This window comes from Leptodactylus fuscus, chromosome 7, assembly GCF_031893055.1.
Source record: "Leptodactylus fuscus isolate aLepFus1 chromosome 7, aLepFus1.hap2, whole genome shotgun sequence".
NCBI lineage: Eukaryota > Metazoa > Chordata > Amphibia > Anura > Leptodactylidae > Leptodactylus > Leptodactylus fuscus.
The window spans coordinates 125085482-125106489 of NC_134271.1; the positions used below are offsets into that span (position 1 = coordinate 125085482).

At 44.1% G+C, this 21008-nt stretch overlaps 1 protein-coding gene across 2 annotated transcripts in view; it reads left to right on the top strand.

Moving 5' to 3' along the window:
• Positions 1-7751, top strand: part of ARHGAP5 (Rho GTPase activating protein 5) — a 61024-nt gene extending 53273 nt beyond the window's left edge. The window contains exons 4-7 of one of the 2 annotated variants that reach the window (XM_075282959.1): positions 4282-4359; positions 4866-5000; positions 5724-5829; positions 7040-7751. In XM_075282959.1, coding sequence (XP_075139060.1) covers positions 4282-4359; positions 4866-5000; positions 5724-5829; positions 7040-7379 — 659 coding nt within the window. In that variant the 3' untranslated portion in view covers positions 7380-7751. The remainder of the gene's footprint in view (positions 1-4281; positions 4360-4865; positions 5001-5723; positions 5830-7039) is intronic. The other variant, XM_075282960.1, reaches the window with a different exon arrangement.
• Positions 7752-21008: the final 13257 nt, after the last annotated feature.

Sequence of the window (21008 nt, forward strand, 5' to 3'; positions counted from 1 at the left end):
GTAGGCAGATCAGTAGTCTGCCATAACAATGTCCTCCGTTATGTGTCCTCTTTAGGGCATATGGATGTAATAGTGGCCCCTTCCTCTAACACATTCACATTCTTGTACTGGTGGACTCCAAATGCCTGTGTACGGTATAACAAACGGCCATTCGTCTGCATGTCCTCCATTCCTTGTCTTATTGTTTGTATAGCTCCTACAAATGTCCACAGTAACAGACTAGTCCTTCAATATGATACTCCGTTAGGCCCGGTTCACATCTACGTTCGGTATTCTGCTTGGGGACCCCCTGAACAGAATACTGAACGCATTGACAAGCCGTGAGCTTGTAGACTATAATGGAGTCCATGTGTTTTCCACACAGTCTCCACACGAGTCATGCAGAGAGGAAAGTAGTTCATGAAGTATTTTTCTCTCCACATGTTCCATGCAGAAAACACACGGACCCCATTATAGTCTATGGGGTCCGTGTGCTTTCATAAGCTCACCGCTTGTCAATGTGATCGGTCCCCAAGCGGACTCCCCCGAACGCAGATGTGAACCAGTCCTTAATATGCTCTCTCCATTTTTCTGGATCAGACTACATAGGGCTTGTAGTCTGTCACCATGGAGATGCCCGGGTCTGAAGCTTTACGAACAATAGCACATTTTAACAGACCTTCAGAATCGCTTAATGTCTCAGTATAAATCTGTAGACCAATCCCATAGATACGTTGCTAATCTCTTTACATAGCTTATAACCTTTTTTTTAACGAATGTCTATGTAAATGATAACCAAGCCCCTGATTTTTTTTTTCTTTCTATTCTTGCTTTAATTGCTAAATTTTCCTGCTTTATATGAAGAGCAAATCAGCGAATGTCATATAATAAAAATTTCCTGTAATGTCCCTATTATATATTAGCGTGTATATCTCCATACCAGAGGAATGCTGTAAGATAACTATACACTTAGAATAATTACCGGGGGAGTTTTCGTCTGACAATTAATGGGCGAGCGCGCCCATTAACATGCATTTGTCAGCTCAGCTGATCCCACAGGTTAATTCCTACGGGGGCAGAAAATTAGGCGTATGCCAGACGCTTCCAGAACACACTTCTTATGGCACCAGTAGAAATAGTAGAGTGTCTGAGAGAATCTGACAACTATCACTTTCATGAGATTGTCAGCAGCCCAGCCATCTTCAGGGAATACAGTAAATGGCCAGATGCCAGCTATAATTTGTCTCCTTTACTTCCTCTCTATACCATTTCCCAATCTTTGTGGCTTGCCTGTTACTTAACTCGTCTTGGTTTTCTTTGTTGATCCCGCTTTTCTTAAAGTGGCCATACAAGTTAGAATAACAGCTCGAGTGACCAGCTAAATTCTGTTTATAGTGGTGCCCCGAGTCCCCAGTGTCTTGAGATTGGCACCATGAATCTGAACATGCCCATCTCATGCTCTCAAAGGAGAAAAGTCGCCTGGTAGTGGCTTAATTCCTCTTCCCTATAAAACACATGTCCGCACCAAACATACATGTGTTTAAAGGGATTCTACCATTAAAACCTCTTTTTATGTGGATAAGACGTCAGAATAGCCTTTAGAAAGGCTATTCGTCTCTTACCTTTAGATGTGATCTCCACCGCGCCGTTCCTTAGAAATACTGTTTTTTATCAGTATGCAAATTAGTTCTCTGGCAGCAATGGGGGCGGGCCCCAGCGCTGAAAATGCAATGGGGGTGTCCCCACTGCTGCTCGAGAACACGATCCTGCGACGCCTCTATCTTCGGCTGGATCCTCCCCTTCTCTGTCATCTTCCTCCTGCGTCACCTCCAACCGAAGATAGAAGGTAGAGGATCCAGCCGAAGTTAGAGACGCCGCAGGATCGTGTTCTCGAGCTGCAGTGGGGACGCCCCCATCGCATTTTCAGTGCTGGGGCTGCCCCCATCGCTGTGAGAGAACTAATTTGCATACTGGTAAAACCGGTATTTCTAAGGAATGGCGCGGCGGAGACCACATCTAAAGGTAAGAGACGAATAGACTTTCTAAAGGCTATTCCAACCTCTTATCCACAAAAAAAGAGGTTTTAATGGTAGAATCCCTTTAAGGGTCAGGGAGGTGGAATGAGTGTTATATAAAGTGTATGGCTAGCTTTAGTAACGCCATGTTTGTCTATTCTATAAAAGTTCCGCCTAGTTAGGTGTTGAAAATCCTCTAAAGGGAGCCGATCATATTGCTGCATATCCAGCTTCTGGATCCCCGTATACCTCTAAATGTATTACAGGACCAGGCCAAGTCCTCCTGAATGAGAGCTGTTCCTATATAGCATCTAATAGGGTATACGTTCTGATATGAAGAAGCAACTAATATACTGCCCTCACTACATATCCACTTCTCACTTCTGCTTGTTGGTTTACAAAAATTGAACTGCAAAAATCTGTGACCTGGAAACCAAATGCAGAAGATGACTTATTGTGAACCTCTCCTGGTTCCTCTTCACTCCTTGTATAGGGTATCCACTTCCTACAGTTTGGAGTCTGGTTTAGATCACAGTGTATCCAAATTGTCTGGGGTTCTATAGGATATATACTGCTCTTGTAACTATTACAATCTATATTGTAACATGGCGACGGATCTGCGGGCAGGAGGAGCTGAGAAGACTCCTATATAGTTTTAGTAGAAATTGTGTTTAATTCATTTACATCTGCTCATCCGGGGCTTAGGAGTCCAATGGGCGGTCTTATCCGTAGTTGACAACTGTCAATCACTAAGTAAGACCGCCCACTGGACTCCTACGGAATAAAACGCACATTATACTGAATCTATAGATCAATCTGATCAGCTCTATGACTTGCTGCCTACAGACATGACAAGTTCCTATAACTATAGGTTGGTTACTGACATTTTGCGGTGTGTGCTATCGCCATTGCCTGTCGTGTGTAGGATCGCTACGAGCTAGCACAAATCTGTGTTCACTTAGCCGGCCATCTGCAGTGCAAAGGAAGTTCTGGAAGTGATCCCCAGTGGATCAGCACAACCACATCTAGTGAAAGTAAAACGCTGCCCGTGACATCTGGTCCTAGACCGGAAATATCTCTATGATGATATATAATAGCCTGGCTCTATCAGATTGGATGCATGTGTTTTCCACTATACATTACTGTATTCCCCGCACGTTGATGTAACTACGTGTAATGCATAGTTCTAACCTCCGTATTTACACATCCCGTGTTATCTGCGGTCTACAAAGCTAAGGTCTATGCAGTCATCATAGCCCTGGTTAATAGGCCCAATCTAGGGATGACATTTTGTCCCCTTTGGCTTTGTTCTCACTTTGGCCGCAATGTATTTCCGCAGTTGGCCCTCCAGATTGACTCTGTTATTTGCTGCTGTGTGTGCAGCTGGTCCACATGGGGGGATTAACTCTATTTTTATTCAGTGAGGTTTATACTTGGTTGTTCTGTCTGAAATATGTGGCATATCTGTTATTTCCGCAGCCATACAAACACATATCCACACTGAAATTTTCTGTTACATGTGAATAGGGTTTCCAAAACATCGTTCACATGTATGGTAGTGGTGCAAGTTCAGAACCTGTGCATTTTTATTGCCCTCTAAATAAGAAGCTTCTTGGACATCATCTTGGACGTGGGTGCCCTTAAAGGGATTCTACCATTAAAACCCTTTTTTTTTGTGGATAAGACGTCGGAATAGCCTTTAGAAAGGCTATTCATCTCTTACCTTTAGATGTGATCACCGCTGCGCCATTCCTTAGAAATACCGGTTTTTACCGGTATGCAATTCGTTCTCTCGCAGTGATGGGGGTGGTCCCTATCACTGGAAATGCGATGGGGACGTCCCCACTGCTACTCGAGAACAGGCTCCAGTGACGCCTCTATCTTCGGCTGGATCCTCCCCTTCTTTCGGCGTCTTTCTTCGGCGTCACCTCCGACGCCTGTGCAGTTTGCTCTGCCACTGAGACGCTAGTAGAGACGACTTCGCATGCGCACAATTGCGGCCTTGGAACTATGGCCGCCGGCCGGCATGCGCAGTCAGCTCTACTAGTGTCTCACTGGACTCCTAAGCATAATAGAGCAAGAATTTCAATTAAAGGAAAAAAAAAACTGTAGGTTTCCCAAAACTCTTCCAAGTAAGCTATACATTCACATGTGTGTAGTCTGCTCAGCTCCTTCTGCTCTATACCATACTGCTGGCAGATCAGTCACCATGTTCAGCGTGATGTGTAATACAGGCAGTAGCAGAAGGATGGCGCTTTATAATGCATTGCTTTCTGTATAATTTCAGGACTCGGCACTGAAGGTCTATACCGTGTGTGCGGATACAAAACGGACCAAGACAATATTCAGAAGCAGTTTGATGTGGGTGAGTAGTCGCACTTTATTTAGTAACAATGGTGCATTGTGCGTCAGTCTTAACATTGAGCGCTCTGGCGCCATATGTGACCGAATTAAGAGGCTTTGATCCCTTAATATTTTCGATACAACACCAGAGGTCCTGAGCGCCAGAATTGAAATCTACACCAGCCAAGGACTAGCATGGGTACAACCTATACCTGTTTTCTGGTGATAGATATTGCTACTCTATTGGGCTCAGGTGTTCACACCCCAACCCACCTCGATTCCCTCCATCTTCTAGCTAAAAGTAGTGATCTGGTCAGAAAATGGACAGAGTGCCTCACGTTTGGTCCACTTTTTGGCGCAAACAACTTTGACATATTTCATACATAGTTGATGAGGTTGGATAAAGACATTAGTCCATCAAGTCTGACTATTAACAACTATATTCTAGGCGTTTTCTATGTGGTGGGACTGAACATACTTACTATCTAAATTCTGTTCTTAAATGTTAATCCCGTCTCTTCTGTATAGCAGAGAACAATCTGAACTTGGCTTCTATGGAGGTGAATGTAAATGCAGTGGCTGGTGCTCTCAAGGCATTTTTTGCTGATCTTCCAGCCCCTCTAATACCGTATCTCCATCACCCAGATCTTCTGGAAGCTTCTAGTAAGTACCATTGTCATTCACTGTTTGTCAGCAGGGCCACGGATGCTGTTGGTGCTATTGTACCGTTATTAGGTATTGCTAAAACACACAGGAGAGAACTTGACATTTCTTTAACCTGGCTTTGAAGAGTAAACAGGTTTCAGAAATCAAGTCCAAAATAACATGTTAAACCTAAATGTACCGGCAGAAGATTATATTCACATTAGATTTGGAAATGCTGGAAATAATCTCCTAACCTGTAGGTCTAAGGCTGGGTTCACACTACAGTCAATAGGTCCAGTTAAAGCCTTTTTTGGCCATCAAATTTGGTAAAGAAAAGTGCACAAAAATCAGCCCGGGGTTTATCTCTAGGGGGTGTAGTGGTATCAGGTCTATTGGATGTCATGGTCCCTCTGCCACATCAAATACACCAATGCAGGTAGAGACCCCATTACAGATTTTGCACTGGGTCGCAGGTGCTTCAAGTTGTTCCTCTCGACAGACCCCATTATAAGTCATTTGTGTCCGCGATGTGACTGGTCCAGTGCTGCCACCATGATAACAATCTCTGTACAGCGTTGGGGAACTTGTCGCCACTCAAATACATTTCTAGAAGCCACAATAACCAGTCAGAATAAATATCTAAGAATGAATGAAAGTGTATGGCATTCATATAAAATGCAGATGTCTGAATAAGGCCTTAGGGTTTGTTCCGTCTAAGAATCCGATTTTCTTCACCTGCAGAAATCCAGGACCGGCTGGAGAGGCTTCATGTTTTGAAAAAGATTTTGCAGAATTTTCCTTCTGTCAACTATGAAGTCTTGAAATATATTATATCTCATCTGAACCGGTGAGTGTGTGCATAAAGAATTTTAACAGTGCAAATTTATGACTTTTGTTACATTTGAGACCCTTGGTTGCTCAAAGGCATACATTCTTGAAGAAGATTGTCATAAGACGAGCCCTGCCCGGGGTCAGTGACAGAAATATCAGGTGCCTATTGCACAGAGAATGACTGACTGGGCTGCAGAATTCATCATGGAGTTCAGACACGTTTGTAATAGCGACTGAGGTACAATTTCTGTGACATACCCAGGTAAAAGCTGTGACACCTTGTGGCATAAATCTGGCCGCACATAGTTCTGTCATATGATCACATGCAATACAGTCACCATTAGCCATATCATAAGCTCTCCTGGATTTTACCAAAGCCTTATGGAGTTTGGTATAAAGTGATCCCGGTGCTAATTTGCCGGTAGAGTATACACGGACTCACTTCATTATATGCAGCTGACTATATGCCCCCCAATCCCACTGGCTCCCCTCCAGATGTTCCCATGATTCCCCATTGGGTTTTTTCCTTTGGGATCCAGTGCTGATGTGACATGTTATGTCCAGTCGGTCACAAGTTGCACTGATCTTATGGTCTGACATATCATCACTGGACACCAGGAAGCCAAGATCAGTGGCTACCATGAAATTGTCACCAGGGCATTGATAGGCGAGAATGTTTTTTGTGTTTTTTGCAAAGTCAGCAGCAAAAATTACAGGGTTTTGTGTGTGCTCGCCAATGTGGATTTTCTTGCAGGGTTTGTCCAAGAAAAAAAAAAAATACAATAAATAAAATAAAAAAAAATAGCAAAATTTAGTGTGTTCAGTGTAGACTTACCTTAAAGGGAACCTATCAGGTCTACTTGGGACTAGAGATGAGCATCGAATATTCACTGCGCTTAACCCCTTGGTGTTCGGCCACTTACACGCATTCCTATGGGAGCGAGGTATTCAATCAAATACTACTTGCTCGTCTCTACTTGGGACAACAAACCTCTCACATGTCCTTATTGACCAGTGTTTGTGTTCCGAATAGCCGTGTTTTAACCCTTATGCACAGAGTGAATAAAAAAAGAAAGAAAAAAAATCAAACTTTTTTTTTTCTTTCCCCCATCTGTTTGCACGGAGGGGACTCTAAACCAAGGATACACCCGGCCGGTTCCCATTATTGAGTCTCCACTTTCAGATTATTGATTTTTACAATTTTGTTTTCTTTATACTATTTTTAGGGTTAGCCAACACAGCAAGACGAACCTGATGACTGCAGATAACCTTTCGATTTGCTTCTGGCCAACTCTCATGCGCCCAGATTTCGAGAACAAGGAATTTTTCTCTACCACGAAGAACCACCAATCGGTCATCGAAAACTTCATTCAGCAGTGCCAGTTCTTCTTTTACGACGGTGAAATTGTCGACTCTCCCAGCGTCACCAGCTCTCCTTCAGCACAGCACTCTAGTCCGGGTCCGGGTCAGCTAGCGCCCCCTTTAGTCCCTCTGCAGTTACCTCCTCCTCTTCAGCCACAGCTACTACAGCCCACACTGCAGGCCGACCCCCTGGGCATCATATAACTGGGCACAGCTTTGTACTGTTTTATTTAATATCTCCAGGTCCTTACTGGAAACCAGTGATACAGGAAATAAAGACTAACTTCACCTGTAGTAAAAACTTAATGACGCAGATGGATCTGACTACTTTTAGTTTTGTTTTTTTTTGTTTGTATTTTTTTAAACCCTTTGGAACGTCTAAAAAGAGATCGATCTGTGGCAGGCCTTGTGTGTGAATTTTGCTGCTGCATGGAACTTCTATATAAATACTATACACTTCTTCAGGTGTCATGAAGATACTTATCGAAAGAGAAGATTAAACACAGAATAAACAAAATGGTTCTTTTCTATAGAAAAATCTAATTAAATTTACAGAAATAAATCATTTATGAAGCATTAGTGCTTTCACAGCCCGTCTAAAGGCTGAGATTTATTTTGGTGTCGAAGCATCCGTGGTGTGCAGACGTGGGCATGTGTGGGTGCGTGTGGGAGCCTGGCAGTGGGGTGGGTTATGGATTCTCTGTTGGCGGTGCTTGGAATGGAGCTTATCTTGTAAATGATACAAAGTAATAATTGTATGTACATATATAAATGTTTACATATTTGAGGAATAAACATCCATCCATTGAAGCAATGTTTTGTTCTACATGAGGGAGCGGGTCTGCATTAACGGTGGGGTGCCGTCATTGGGCACCATTGGTGGTGTGACTGCCATTCCAGGTCACGGGAACATCTCATATGGCTCTAGAATCCAGATTTGTAGTAAGCGCGTGAAGTCTCCAACGTTCACAATTATTAATGTGTATTCACTCAAGACCGTGAAGCACATGTCAGATGTGATATCTCATGAGGCTTCGGTCTGGTGTCCAGAACACTTTTGGGATTTTCAGCATTTTTCCTGACCCCTCCTTATCAATGAGTGCGCCAATGCTCCACCAACTACCCATGTCTGCTTGTCCTATTTTGTGCAGACACATACATCTTGCACATGTGAGTGTATGTATGTGTATATATATATATATATATATATATATATATATATATATATATATATAGTCCAGCAGAGCTCATGCTCTTATACCCATATTGAGGAGTTGTAATTTTGAGGGGGAATGCCATTAAAGCGATCCTATCACTCAGACATGATTTTTTTTCTAAGTACTACGTCAGAATAGCCTTAAGAAAGGCTATTCATCTCCTACCTTTTGTTGTCTTGTCCACGCCAGCGTTCGCCTACAATCACAGTTCTTGTCGGTATGCTATTGAGCTCTCTCGCAGCACTGGGAGCGGGCCCCAGCGCTCAGACAGCACTGGGGGCGTCCCCAATGCTGCGAGAGAACTCTCCAGCGCCGCCTCCTCTTCTTCAGCAGCGTCATCTTCAGCCTCTTCTTCCGGCGGTGGCTTGTGGGCTTGGGTAGAGCAGACTGCGCATGCCCACAGCTCACGAGAAAATGGCTGCTTCCAATTCTGTGCAAGCGGCCATTTTTCCGTGGCCTGTGGGCCACCACCGGAAGAAGAGGCTGAAGATGACATTGCTGAAGAAGAGGAGGCGGCACTGGAGAGAGTTCTCTCCAGGGGCGGATCCAGAGCCGGGCAAACGCTCGGGGCCGGGACCTAACAAAATGGTCCCGGTCGGCATGTCCCGATTCCAACTGAGCTCAGCGTTAAAGCAGGAGCTGACAGCTCCTGCTTTAAACGCCTATGTATTCGGCTCATCGGCGGTAGGACGCCGATGAGCTGAATGCATATGCGTTTAAAGCCGGAGCTGTCACAGCTCAGCTCCTGCTTTAACGCTGAGCTCCGGGCCTCCGGCATTTGTAGCCGCGATGTGATGACGTCATCACATCGCGGCTACAATATGTGTAGGAGAGAGCTGCGAGGGAACGAGGAATGGTGAGTGTGTGTGAGAACGGCATGACACTGGGGCAGATGGAGGGGGGGGGAGAACGGCATGACACTGGGGCAGATGAAGGGGGGAGAACGGCATGACACTGGGGCAAATGAAGGGGGGGAATGGCATGACACTGGGGCAGAGACGGGGGGGAAATGAAACTGGGCAGATAAAGGAGGAGAATGGCATGAAACTGGGGACAGAGATAGAGGGGGGGGACATGAAACTAGAGGTAGATGAAGGGTGTATATGAAAATGGGGGGGAGATATAATTTACGGGTGACTGTAGGAGGATTATACTGTGTGGAATCACATGAAAATTGAATGAGAATGGGTAGAGTCAACATAAAAGTGGGCGGGGCCTAATTTGTTGCGGCGCACGCCGCACGTTTTGTTCCCTCTTTCTAGTCTTCAACAGTTGGGAAGTACAGGTTAGAAGTGCAAGACCCCCAGTAATTAGGGCCCCACAAACCCTGGATCCACCACTGGTTCTCTCGCAGCATTGGGGACGCCCCCAGTGCTGTCTGAGCGCTGGGGCCCACCCTCAGTGCTGCGAGAGAGCTCATTAGCATACCGACAAGAACCAGGATTGTAGGCGAACGGCGGCGCAGAGAAGACGACGAAAAGTAGGAGATGAATAGCCTTTCTTAAAGCTATTCCGACGTGGTACTTAGAAAAAAAATCATGTCTGAGTGATGGGATCCCTTTAAACTGACTATCCAATCATCATGGTGTAATTGCTATGTATCTACTGAATGTATATACTATGTATATACTATAAATAAGGGTTTGTATAGGGGAACCTAGAGGGTCGCTTCTTGGAAGAAGTGTTGTCAGACTTGTACCCAACACTCACACCCTTGTCACTCATGTACTATAAGTTATAAAGCAGCGCCTGTGAAATGCACCTGGTGGGACCTGTTAGTCTTCTGTCTTGCGTCCACCATTATAGAGCAAATAAATATATCATCTTGGATTTTGTGTCGGAGCATGCACATGTTGTAAGACACAATTTTATATCACAAACTCACCCTCTCAAAGGCTGAGATCAGCTACTGCAATGTAGTCTAGAGAAGGATAAAGTAATTCAATAGGAAACCTTATACTTCATTGTTATGACGCCGGACCTACACTTTAGATCACTATCAGCCAGACACCTTTTTGGTTGACCGCTGTCTTGCTCCTACTTCCCCCTTAATGTTGTATAGACCTGCTGGACACCTTTGGCCACCATGTGGAGATCCGCTGTCTGGTCCTTATGTTGGCGGACATCTAATGTTGGGGGAAAAGACGGAGACCCCTCAGACACACTAGATGGTCGGCCGCTCTTGTCCAAGCCTGCAGGTTTGTTGCTACAACTTCTTGTATCAATGAACACAAACTACCCTGAAGATATTGTGCCTGATACTTATAGAGGTATTTTCAGAACAAGCCGCAGGTTCTGCTTTTCACATTATGTAATAACATGTAGAGAAGTGGTTGTGGTCAGTCTCATGGTAACAGCAAAAGCATAAAGCAAGATTCAATAGGAAAGCCACACGTATAACATAGAACTAATTATAGATATATTACACACATACATACTGTTTGTACTTTATAGTCTTACATCACGGACCCTGATAAGTTTCTCAAAATGTCCCCCCCACAATACTTCATCCCCAGACCCTCTATAATAACTGGGCACCAATACTGCAACCAATTTCCCAGTGAAATCACTGGAGCTGAGCTGCAATGAGGGTGTCCAGTCCATATACAGAGACCTAGCTAACTGCTTCCAGCCCATACAGCTGATCAGGGTGGGGACCAACTGTCTTACCCCACTGACCAGGTATTTAAGTGACCTATAGAGCCTTTTGGTTCCATAATTCAGGGCTGATCAGAAATCACAGAACGGTCACTACTTCCTTCATACTCCTGAGTTCTAGCAGAATATTATTTCTTTACCCCATAAGGTGAATCGATATGGTAGTGAGTTTAATGTGGAGGAATTTCCTCTATAAACATTTGATGGCTGCCCATGTGTCTATGATGACTGTCATGGGCAGGTTACACGTCCTCAGATACATGCAGTGGACGCATTGCATTCTGCCTTGCTCATTGTTTTATAATGTATGACTTCCCTTTACGTAGTCATTGTGTCTCTGCAATTATTACATTTATTGATCATGTATCACAATGGCCGGCAGCAGCTATATATCATTATTATGTGCCCAATATTTTCCTCCATCAAAATTTAACCATCATGGTGCCAAAAATGGCGAGCATTAATAGGGTTTGTACAGCTTTAGAAACTATGCCATCTACAGTTAAGGTGTGGTATTGCAATTAGCCCTAGCCACATCATCAGACTGTCCTATATTCAGTGCAAAGGGACAGAGCAAGTAGCAACCTTCTTTGCTCGTCTGAGCAAATTCTATTTAGTCCTAAATCAGAGTGCTAGACTTTAATGACAGGCACACAAGTCCCAGAGTAAAACATCTCTCTTGTCTGGATTTCATCGTGCCCGTGATTCTATAAGCCTGAAGCTAAATACACATTCCCTTTAAATAGGAACAAGCTACTCTCTATATATTACTGACTGGTGTGCTGACAAACCTCGATTTAGGGAATCCCCTACCTACGGTAACAATTTTTGGTTTATTCAGGAGTATATGCCAAATTTCTTGAGGTTAAGGTTTTTTGAGTTGCCCTAGGGTGCATGAAGTGTAGCCAAAGACAATGAGCAAATAGGTAAACGTATAACAATAGTTGTAGTGTGCGACAGGGTAATAGAGCTACTGAAGAAAAAACGGAAGGAAAACCAGCAACTCTCCAGACGTGGACTAAAATATAACTTTTACTAAATCCATTAAAATAGCATAATTACAAAAAATTAGATAGAACATCTTTGTCAAATAGAGCTACTGCTTAATGAAGCACTCCAGTAAAAAATTCTTGTCCACACCATTTAAAAATGAGCCTGTGTGTGTTGTAATTCTATTGAATAAGTTACCGATATGAAGTTATATGCTTCCCCCAGGAGCGCTGACCTCTCTGCTCTTCTCATGCACAGTATAGGTAATGATTTAACGTTATCATGTCAGTTATCATGCACCAAAAAATGCTCCACTCCATTTTACAACTCACCTCACACATATGCTATAACACAAATCTGAAAACCAGCACTAGCTATACTGGAAAGCTATAGGACCTCCCCTGACGCTTTCACAATAGTAAGAAATGAGCACAATGCACAGGTCCTAATAAATTTCCCCTGTTTCCTGCCTTTTTTTGCCTACCAAAGACCCGTATGGTGAGTTTCACCTCCTGTTCATACAGTAAACCATTTATGCATCAGATATGCAGAGAAGGGTTTGGCGCTCCAGAGAGGAGCACATAACTTCACAATAAATCTGTCAGTAAGTTATAAACCAATCTTCTTTCTTTTACGGAAAATCTTCTTTAAGGTCTTGTTTGATATGAAACAAGAAACAGGAAAAGATATTTAACAGTATATTATCCCAGAGCACAGAAGTTTTTATGACTTGATGATTTGATTTTTTATTTAAAAACAATGACATATATAAGGCCCGAGGCGATTGCATTGCGTGTTCTTTTCTGTAGTGACTACGGTGAATTACATTGTGCTTGCTACACAGACTATTGGACCAAAACTGATTTATCTTCCCCTTGTAATACCTTTCTCTTCTCTACTTGGTTTCTGTTTACTTGCAACAAGACATTTTCCCATTATAGTTTCTGAGTTTTGCAATAGAGGCAGTGCTGAGGCATGAAGTGATACTGAAGACAAGCGAGCCCAGGACCCATGAAATAGAATGAGAGGTCTACTACAGCTCTGTACAAAACACACTCACAATATGCAGGGGCGTAGCTAAAGGAGTGCAACTGGGGCATGGTTGTCAGGGAGGGGGCCAACAAGCCATTTTTATGTATTTAGATAGAGAGTGAAGGCAGTGAACAGAACCATATCTACGACTCTGCAATATGGCTGTGTGCATGAGACCTAAGACCAGAAGTACAGGTATAAACCTAGAGTGTGCCTCTCCACATATAAGACCATGGCAACTTTAACCATTGGGAAAACAGTGCACTTGTACTCAGGGGCAGGGCCGCCATCAGGAATTTTGGGGCCCCATACAGCCTAAGTGTCTGCCCCCACCGCCATTTTAAAACTACCTTATTTTGCGACCTACCAATTCTGTATTACATTTCCCTTTATTTAGCAGCATTACAAGGCTTAATCAGATTCTATTTGCAGGTAAAATCTGCTACGTGTGACCGCGCCTATAGAAAGCCAACACCATTTATAAGAGCCATCCTAATAAATCCTCAGGGCTTATTCACATTGCGTTTTTGGCCTCCCTTGCTGGGATACGTTGGCAACCAGTCAGAATCAGCTGTCAACTTATCCCTGCACGAAGAACTGGCCATTAAAAAAAAAGGGGGGCCTGCAGTTCTCCGTGCAGGGATAAGTGGGGAGCTGATTGTGACTGGTTACCAACGTATACCAGCAAGGGAGGCCAAAAACACAATGTGAACACTCCTTTAAAGTGAAAGTCCCACCCCCAAACAGGCTGCTATGCTAGTAGCATAGCCACCTACATCATTATTATCCTCCAGCTAAAAACTTATATATTATATATATTATTGTCCCAGTTCCCTCTCCGCAGTGCCGCACACCTGATGCCCCAACAATCACCCCCCCCCCCCCGTCCACCCTCTAACATCTTTCCATTGCCCCCTGTACCCATACCTCCCAACTTTTGAAGAACCAAAAGAGGGACAAAATGTGCCCGCACACTGTATATTCCTCCTACAGTCACCTGTAAATTATATGTCCCCCCTCCATCTCTGTCCCCAGTTTCATATACACCCTTTATCTGCCCCCAGATTCATGTCCCCTCCATCTCTGCCCCCAGATTCATGTCCCCTCCATCTCTGCCCCCAGATTCATGTCCCCTCCATCTTTGCCCCCAGATTCATGCCCCTCATCTCTGCCCCCAGATTCATGTCCTCTCCATCTCTGCCCTCAGATTCATGTCCCCTCCATCTCTGCCCCCAGATTCATGTCCCCCATCTCTACACCCAGATTCATGTCCCCACATCTCTGCCCCCAGATTCATGTCCCCCATCTCTGCCCCCAGATTCATGTCCTCTCCATCTCTGCCCCCAGATTTATGTCCCCCATCTCTGCCCCCAGATTCATGTCCCCCCATCTCTGCCCCCAGATTCATGTCCCCCCATCTTTGCCCCCAGATTCATGCCCCCCATCTCTGCCCCCAGATTCATGTCCTCTCCATCTCTGCCCCCAGATTCATGTCCCCTCCATCTCTGCCCCCAGATTCATGTCCCCCATCTCTACACCCAGATTCATGTCCCCACATCTCTGCCCCCAGATTCATGTCCTCACATCTCTGCCCCAGATTCATGTCCCCCATCTCTTCCCCCAGATTCATGTCCCCCATCTCTTCCCCCAGATTCATGCTCCCCATCTCTGCCCCCAGATTCATGTTCTCTCCATCTCTGCCCCCAGATTCATGTCCTCTCCATCTCTGCCCCCAGATTCATGTCCCCTCCATCTCTGCCCCCAGATTTATGTCCCCTCCATCTCTGCCCCCAGATTCATGTCCCCCATCTCTGCCCCCAGATTCATGTCCCCACATCTCTGCCCCCAGTGCCATGCCATCCTCTCCATCTCTGCCCCCAGTTTCACGTTCCACCTCCACATTACACTTACCTTCTCCTCGTTCCCCCGCTGCACTCTGCGCGCCTCTCTCTCTCACTGGCGCACAGTTGTAGACGCGATGTGACTTCATCACATCGCATCTACAAGCCAGTAGGTGGCGTTCAGTGGCGAAGCAAGGAGCTGACCTGTGTCAGCTCCTTGCTTCAGCCGCGTATGTGTTCAACTCAGATCTGCGTCCAGAGGAGTTGAAATCGGGACATACCTCCCTCCAACCGGGACCGCAGGACACATCACCGGAATCATGAATGTCCCGCGGAAATCGGGACGGTTGGGAGGTATGCTGATAGGTTGAGTTCTACCTCTGAGACCCACATGTCTTCGTTTACTTTTATAGGGGGTTTGCAGAAATAGCTGCGGATGCCAAAATGCTTCTCCTTAAAAACATAGTGCCTGCTGTAAAATTTGGTGGAGTATGAAGAATGGCATAAAGCTCTATTCAGGGTCCGAGCTTTTTCCAGTGATGTTTTACTAATGCTACAGCACGCCAAGACATTTTAGACAATTGTAAATGTCCAACTTTCCAACTTTGGTGAATGATTTTTTCTGTTCCACCAATGACTGTGCCCCCATGCACGTAAGGACATGGTTGGGTGAACTTCATGTGGAAGAACTTAAGTGGTCTGCACAGAGCTCTGACCCCAACCCCATTGAACATCTTAAGGTCAAAATGGAAAGCCAATCGAGAGTCAGATCTTTTTTGGTGAACTTGATACAAACTCTCACAACACACTAAAACCGGTGCTGTTTTAACCCTTTTCCTTATCACATTTGCATTTTCATATGAAAATTAGTAAACTTTAGCCCCTTTCTAACCAAGGCCCGGTTCACATTTGTGCAAGAGTTTCCATTTGGGGACCTAATCTGCATAAAAAGTGGTTACCTTAAGAAACCCACAGATCCCATAGACTATAATGGGGTCCATGTGGTTTCCGAATGAAAAATACGGAGAGAAAAGTGCTGCTTGCAGCGCTTTTCTCTCCACATGGGGAACGGAGATGTGAACCAGGCTGTACAGTTATGTTCTATGCTTTAGTTATCTCCAGGTATAGAGAAAGTTCTTGAGTTTAGAGATGGAGTCCATGTAGCTCCTATAACCAATGTAAAGCCCCTTCTACATCACGTTCTGGAGGTGTGCTCTCCTGTAGGTTCTTAAAGAGGATTGAATCGCCGCAACCTATTGCTTCCTCGCTCCCTTGTGCTGACATAGAAAATATTTCCCGGACAATAGATCTCCCAGACTTCTGAAGATATGATACTATGTTATTGCTCTCACACGTGAATTCTTATTCCTAGAGAACAGGAAATTACTCCTGCAGGTTTTCCTTCTTATCATATAAACAAGCCCTTAGTGTATAAGGGTAATAAGAAGAAGAAAATACACTTACCACCATACAAAGACTTGCTGGTTTACATTATCAGACAGCAAGTTGTACTCATTGCTTTGCATGACGTATGCATCATAATGGCATCCTAGGTATATATTACATAGTAGTCAGGACACTTCCAAATTTATGGAAACTACTCCAACAAAACAGGGCATCTCCCAAACCAAACAGGGCTGTGGCTTTCAATGCCTGTTTCGCAAATGGACAGAACCGTATGGTTTGAGGTGGACCCAATGAGTTTTGGGGGCGGTCAGGGTGCGTGGTTTAAACATCCTTAATGGTTTTAACAGTAGGGCAAACAGTGCACTTGCACTTGGCCCTATAGTAGTGGGAGCCTCCTTGGAACAGCGGGACAGTCCTGCATTTGTTGTCCTACTATACCAGGACAGTGGGTCTGATCTTAAACTCATCAGGATCCTCAGGACCAGCGCCGCACCTCCCATGAGGCGACCTGAAGCGACTGTCGTCCGCCTCGGGCGGCGAACAAGGTAGGTTCACCCCTGCTCAGGACACCAATGAGTTGCATACAATGATGAAGCGGGGGGCTATCCGCATGCTATGTTGTTATGCATGACCTATAGGCACCTCAAGCTATAAAGAGTAAACATTTATTTTTTTTCTTGTAGATGAATAGTCCAGGTTAATATGTCTTATTTTAGGAGCATACTTCTATCTCCTTTCCTGTCTGCTAAACTTACCAATTTACTGAGAAATCCAGCTGTAGGCTGTAGACAGGCTACAATTCATATACGTCTATGGAGAAAGAAGGGGAGGTAGGATAATAAGTAAGAAAAACAGTTATCCTGGAGCAATTACCATTAGAAATCTACATCAATAGAGCTTTATTCACATTTATAGTGTTCAGTCACACTAAGAGCTGCTGAAAAACTGCTGTAAAGTGCTAGAAAGCTTATAGTTTCATGTAGTAACTTGTGTCTGTGCTTGTCTCTCATTCACTGGGATCCAACCACCCTCCGCTGTCCATAGACTTCCATGTAACCCAATCTGTGCTGATGTCTCAGTGAATTGAGCAGTTTAGTAGGCAGGAGAGGAGCTGAGCTACCCCTCATAATGTATATTTATATTTATCTGAACTGTTCACTTACCAAAAAAAAAAAAAGTAATATAATAAGAAATATCATTTATACTTCTCCTCTGCATCTTCTACTTCCACAAGACTTTTGGTTACATACCAGCATTTGCTCAGAATGAAGACAACATAATAAATATCCAGAATAGATTGCAGATTTCCATCCCTACCCATGAAGTCCTATGGGATGACCTAAGGTTATCATCCTTCCTTATCACTACCTCCCACTCATGTTTCCAAGACTTCTCCCATGCTACACCCATCATTTGGAATGCTTTCCCCTGGACCAAACACACCTCAATGCTGCTTATCATGTTTCACAATTTTATTACAACCCATAAACTGCTAACAAACCTACAGAGAGAACAAATGGTCAGGACAGGACGTCCCTATAACATTAGTACAGTGCGGTGGTATGTCCTACAGCTAGTTTGGAAGATGTACCCTGCACCCTGTTCCTTGTATATCACTAACATATTCCATAGTGTTGTACAAAGATGGGCAAGAATAACATCTGCCCCTGTCCAAAGGGGAGGATTCAAGTTTCCGATCTCAAACATACTGGGACAATTTCATAGGAAGTGAATTATATTTCTGCCCATGTAGACGAGAGGAGAAGATACAAAGTCCATACAGATATTGCCCTTGGTAGGCAACCGTACACATTATTCTTGTATAAATGGCATCTTACAGTAGCAAGAAAATATCCAGTACTTTACATGGAAATGCTCTTAAACATGAGCGCTCATAGAGTATATCTGCAAACTTTGTTGTGTCTTCTGCCACCTGCTGGGCATACCTGCCTGTAGATCATCTACTATCAGTGGTGCGTTCTAAGGATCCCAGGAGGAAGGCGAAACGTAAAAGTTATGTCACAAAAGGAAAAGCTGCACAAACATAACTGTAGGTGTGCGGGTTAGCGGTGTCATCTGGGGCACCCACCATATACAATAGACAAGTCAACTTATTTGTGTTAAGCTACTCCACCAACCCCCTTTGTGCCCCCACACAGTAATAATTCCCCTGTTGGTATAATGCCCCCTTAGTGATCCCTCACAGTGTAATACCAGCACCCCATCAGTCACTCACACACAGTGTTATTTTCCCTTAAAGACCTCCACACAATGTAATGACCTGTTATTGGATCCAAGCGGTATTAAAGTGGTGATGTCACAACCTGAACGAAACACATTTATGAGATCACTAACTAAATGTCATGTGATGTCACAGGATGGAGTGAGTCACAGTACCTTGCCTCTCATCACACTTATGATGTCACAGAAGTTGAGAGCTGTTTACCTCACTGAAACTCAATGGTGATGTCACAGCAACTTATCGTACAGAAACACAATTGTCTCAACAGCAAACCTGAGTGTAACCCACTTGATGTCACAGCATCTAATCTGCCTAAACACTTGTGATGTCACCGCATCGAACCTGCCTAAACACTTGTGATGTCACAGCATGTAACCTGCCTAAACACTTGTGATGTCACAGCATCTAATCTGTCTAAACACTTGTGATGTCACAGCAGCTCATCTGACAGAAAGACATCTGTGATGTCACTGCTTCCTGTCAGATGGAAATCTTATGATACCACAGTAGGGAAAATGGCATCAAAAATAATATACGGCCTACTATATTTTTAGATACTACTCTGATGACAGTGGGGCGCTAGTCAATGAGCACATCACTCATGACTCTCTAGAATATCCCCATTGCTATAATGATACGGTAGCAGTGGACTCCCTTGTAGGGTCCCCATGAAGCTGCTGATTGTTGTAATGTTCGTTTGTTCCTTGATCTGATTCTGGTTTATCTTCAGATTTTATCATCAGGCATTGGTTTGTTGAATTCTTATGACTCATGGTTACATGTTCTGGTATGGCTCTGGTCCATTCTTAGTTCCCAACTATTTTCAGTCTCTGTATTCTGACTTTGTTGTAATTTGTTGTAATCTGCTAAATCCAGTTTGCCCCTCTAGTTCCCAGTAAGCTTCATACACGAGACAAACAGAGCCATTGAAAGGGCTTCAGGGTAAGAGATAAGTTTTGATGGTTCCACCAAACCCTTCTCATACGTCCATATCATTGAGGATATTGTAAAATTACCTAAATTTAGCCAAAATTGAATTTTAACATAACTGTTCAGGTATATTTTCTGTCTTAATCCAAGTGTTCTATTCCCATCATTACAGGCTAGTAATGTTCTATATAATCCTGCTGATGTTTCTTAGTGTGAGTAAGGCTCGGTTCGCATCTGCAATGGAGTCTCCAAAGGAGATAGTGTCCACCTGAAAACCGACAGAGGGAAAAGTCCTGCGGTTTTAAAACAGGGGATCCCATTATAGTAAATGGAATCCTTTGGAGTACGTGTTACTGCTATTTCAGAAGTCCACTTCTCCTCTAACAGACCAGAACAACGGAGAGGTGACGCTAGTATGAACCTAACATAAGACAGCTGGAGCAGATTCTCCTCTACTTTCTGTGTGCAGTATATTGCAAACATGATAATAACTGGTCTCCACCCACCAGCTCAGGGAGAACTGAAAATGACTGCTAACAAATATAGATGCAAGTCATATAATGGACAGAAATGGTGTTATGCCTCATGTACCCATACCGTACCCATGTTTGTTGAAAGGCTAGATAGTAAGCACTCTGTAACAATTTTTGACTGGTCTGGACTGGCACTGTGCAAAGATAACGTTCAAAGATTCTCAAAAGATCATTTTTTTCTTATGATCATGGGGAATCCAGTGGAATGGTCACAAGTCAGCAAGAAATCAGGGGCAGGACAGTGACAAGGAGTTAAAGGGGTTGTCCCGTCACAAGGATCCTATCTATACTGCTTGTTAATGTGGATGTAAGACTTTTCCTAAATACATTGCTTCAGCAAAACTGCTTTGTTTGTCCACTATCTTACTTTATTCAATTCATTGTTGACACAGCCCTGACTTATCTGCTCAAAAGTCAAGTGATGTATCTGCTGCTCTCAGGGGGGAGGGAGCCTGTGTTTCTAGCTATTCCTGTGTCTGCACCACGTGACCTAGCTCCCTGCTATCAGATAGGGGAGAGGAGCTGCTTTCATTTCTGAACTCGTCTTCTGTTCTCCCAGTTATCAGGCTAGCTAATTCAATTGTGTTCATTATGGCAGAGACAGGCAGTCTCTGTATGTAACACAGAATGGAGTTGCTGCTGCCTGTACTTCATAGTCCAATATGGGTGGGTGGAGCTACATGCTAATTTGGGGGCGGAGATAAACGGCAGGTTGCATGTGAAACCCAGCCCACCAAATGATGCAAGAAACCAGGAAGAAAGAAGATTTTACAGCAGTGAAGACTGGTGAGTATGCGACGTGGGAATACCCCTTTAACATAGTTGTCTTGGAGAGCTGGGATGATAGGTTTGAATCGGACTAAGGACAACCTCTCTACTGTCACCAGGGACAACTGGTACCCTTACCAAACAGCGGTGTATGGAGCCAGAAGCAGATGGCTCTGTACACTATGTATTGGTGCGCACTACTGCAGCTCAACTCC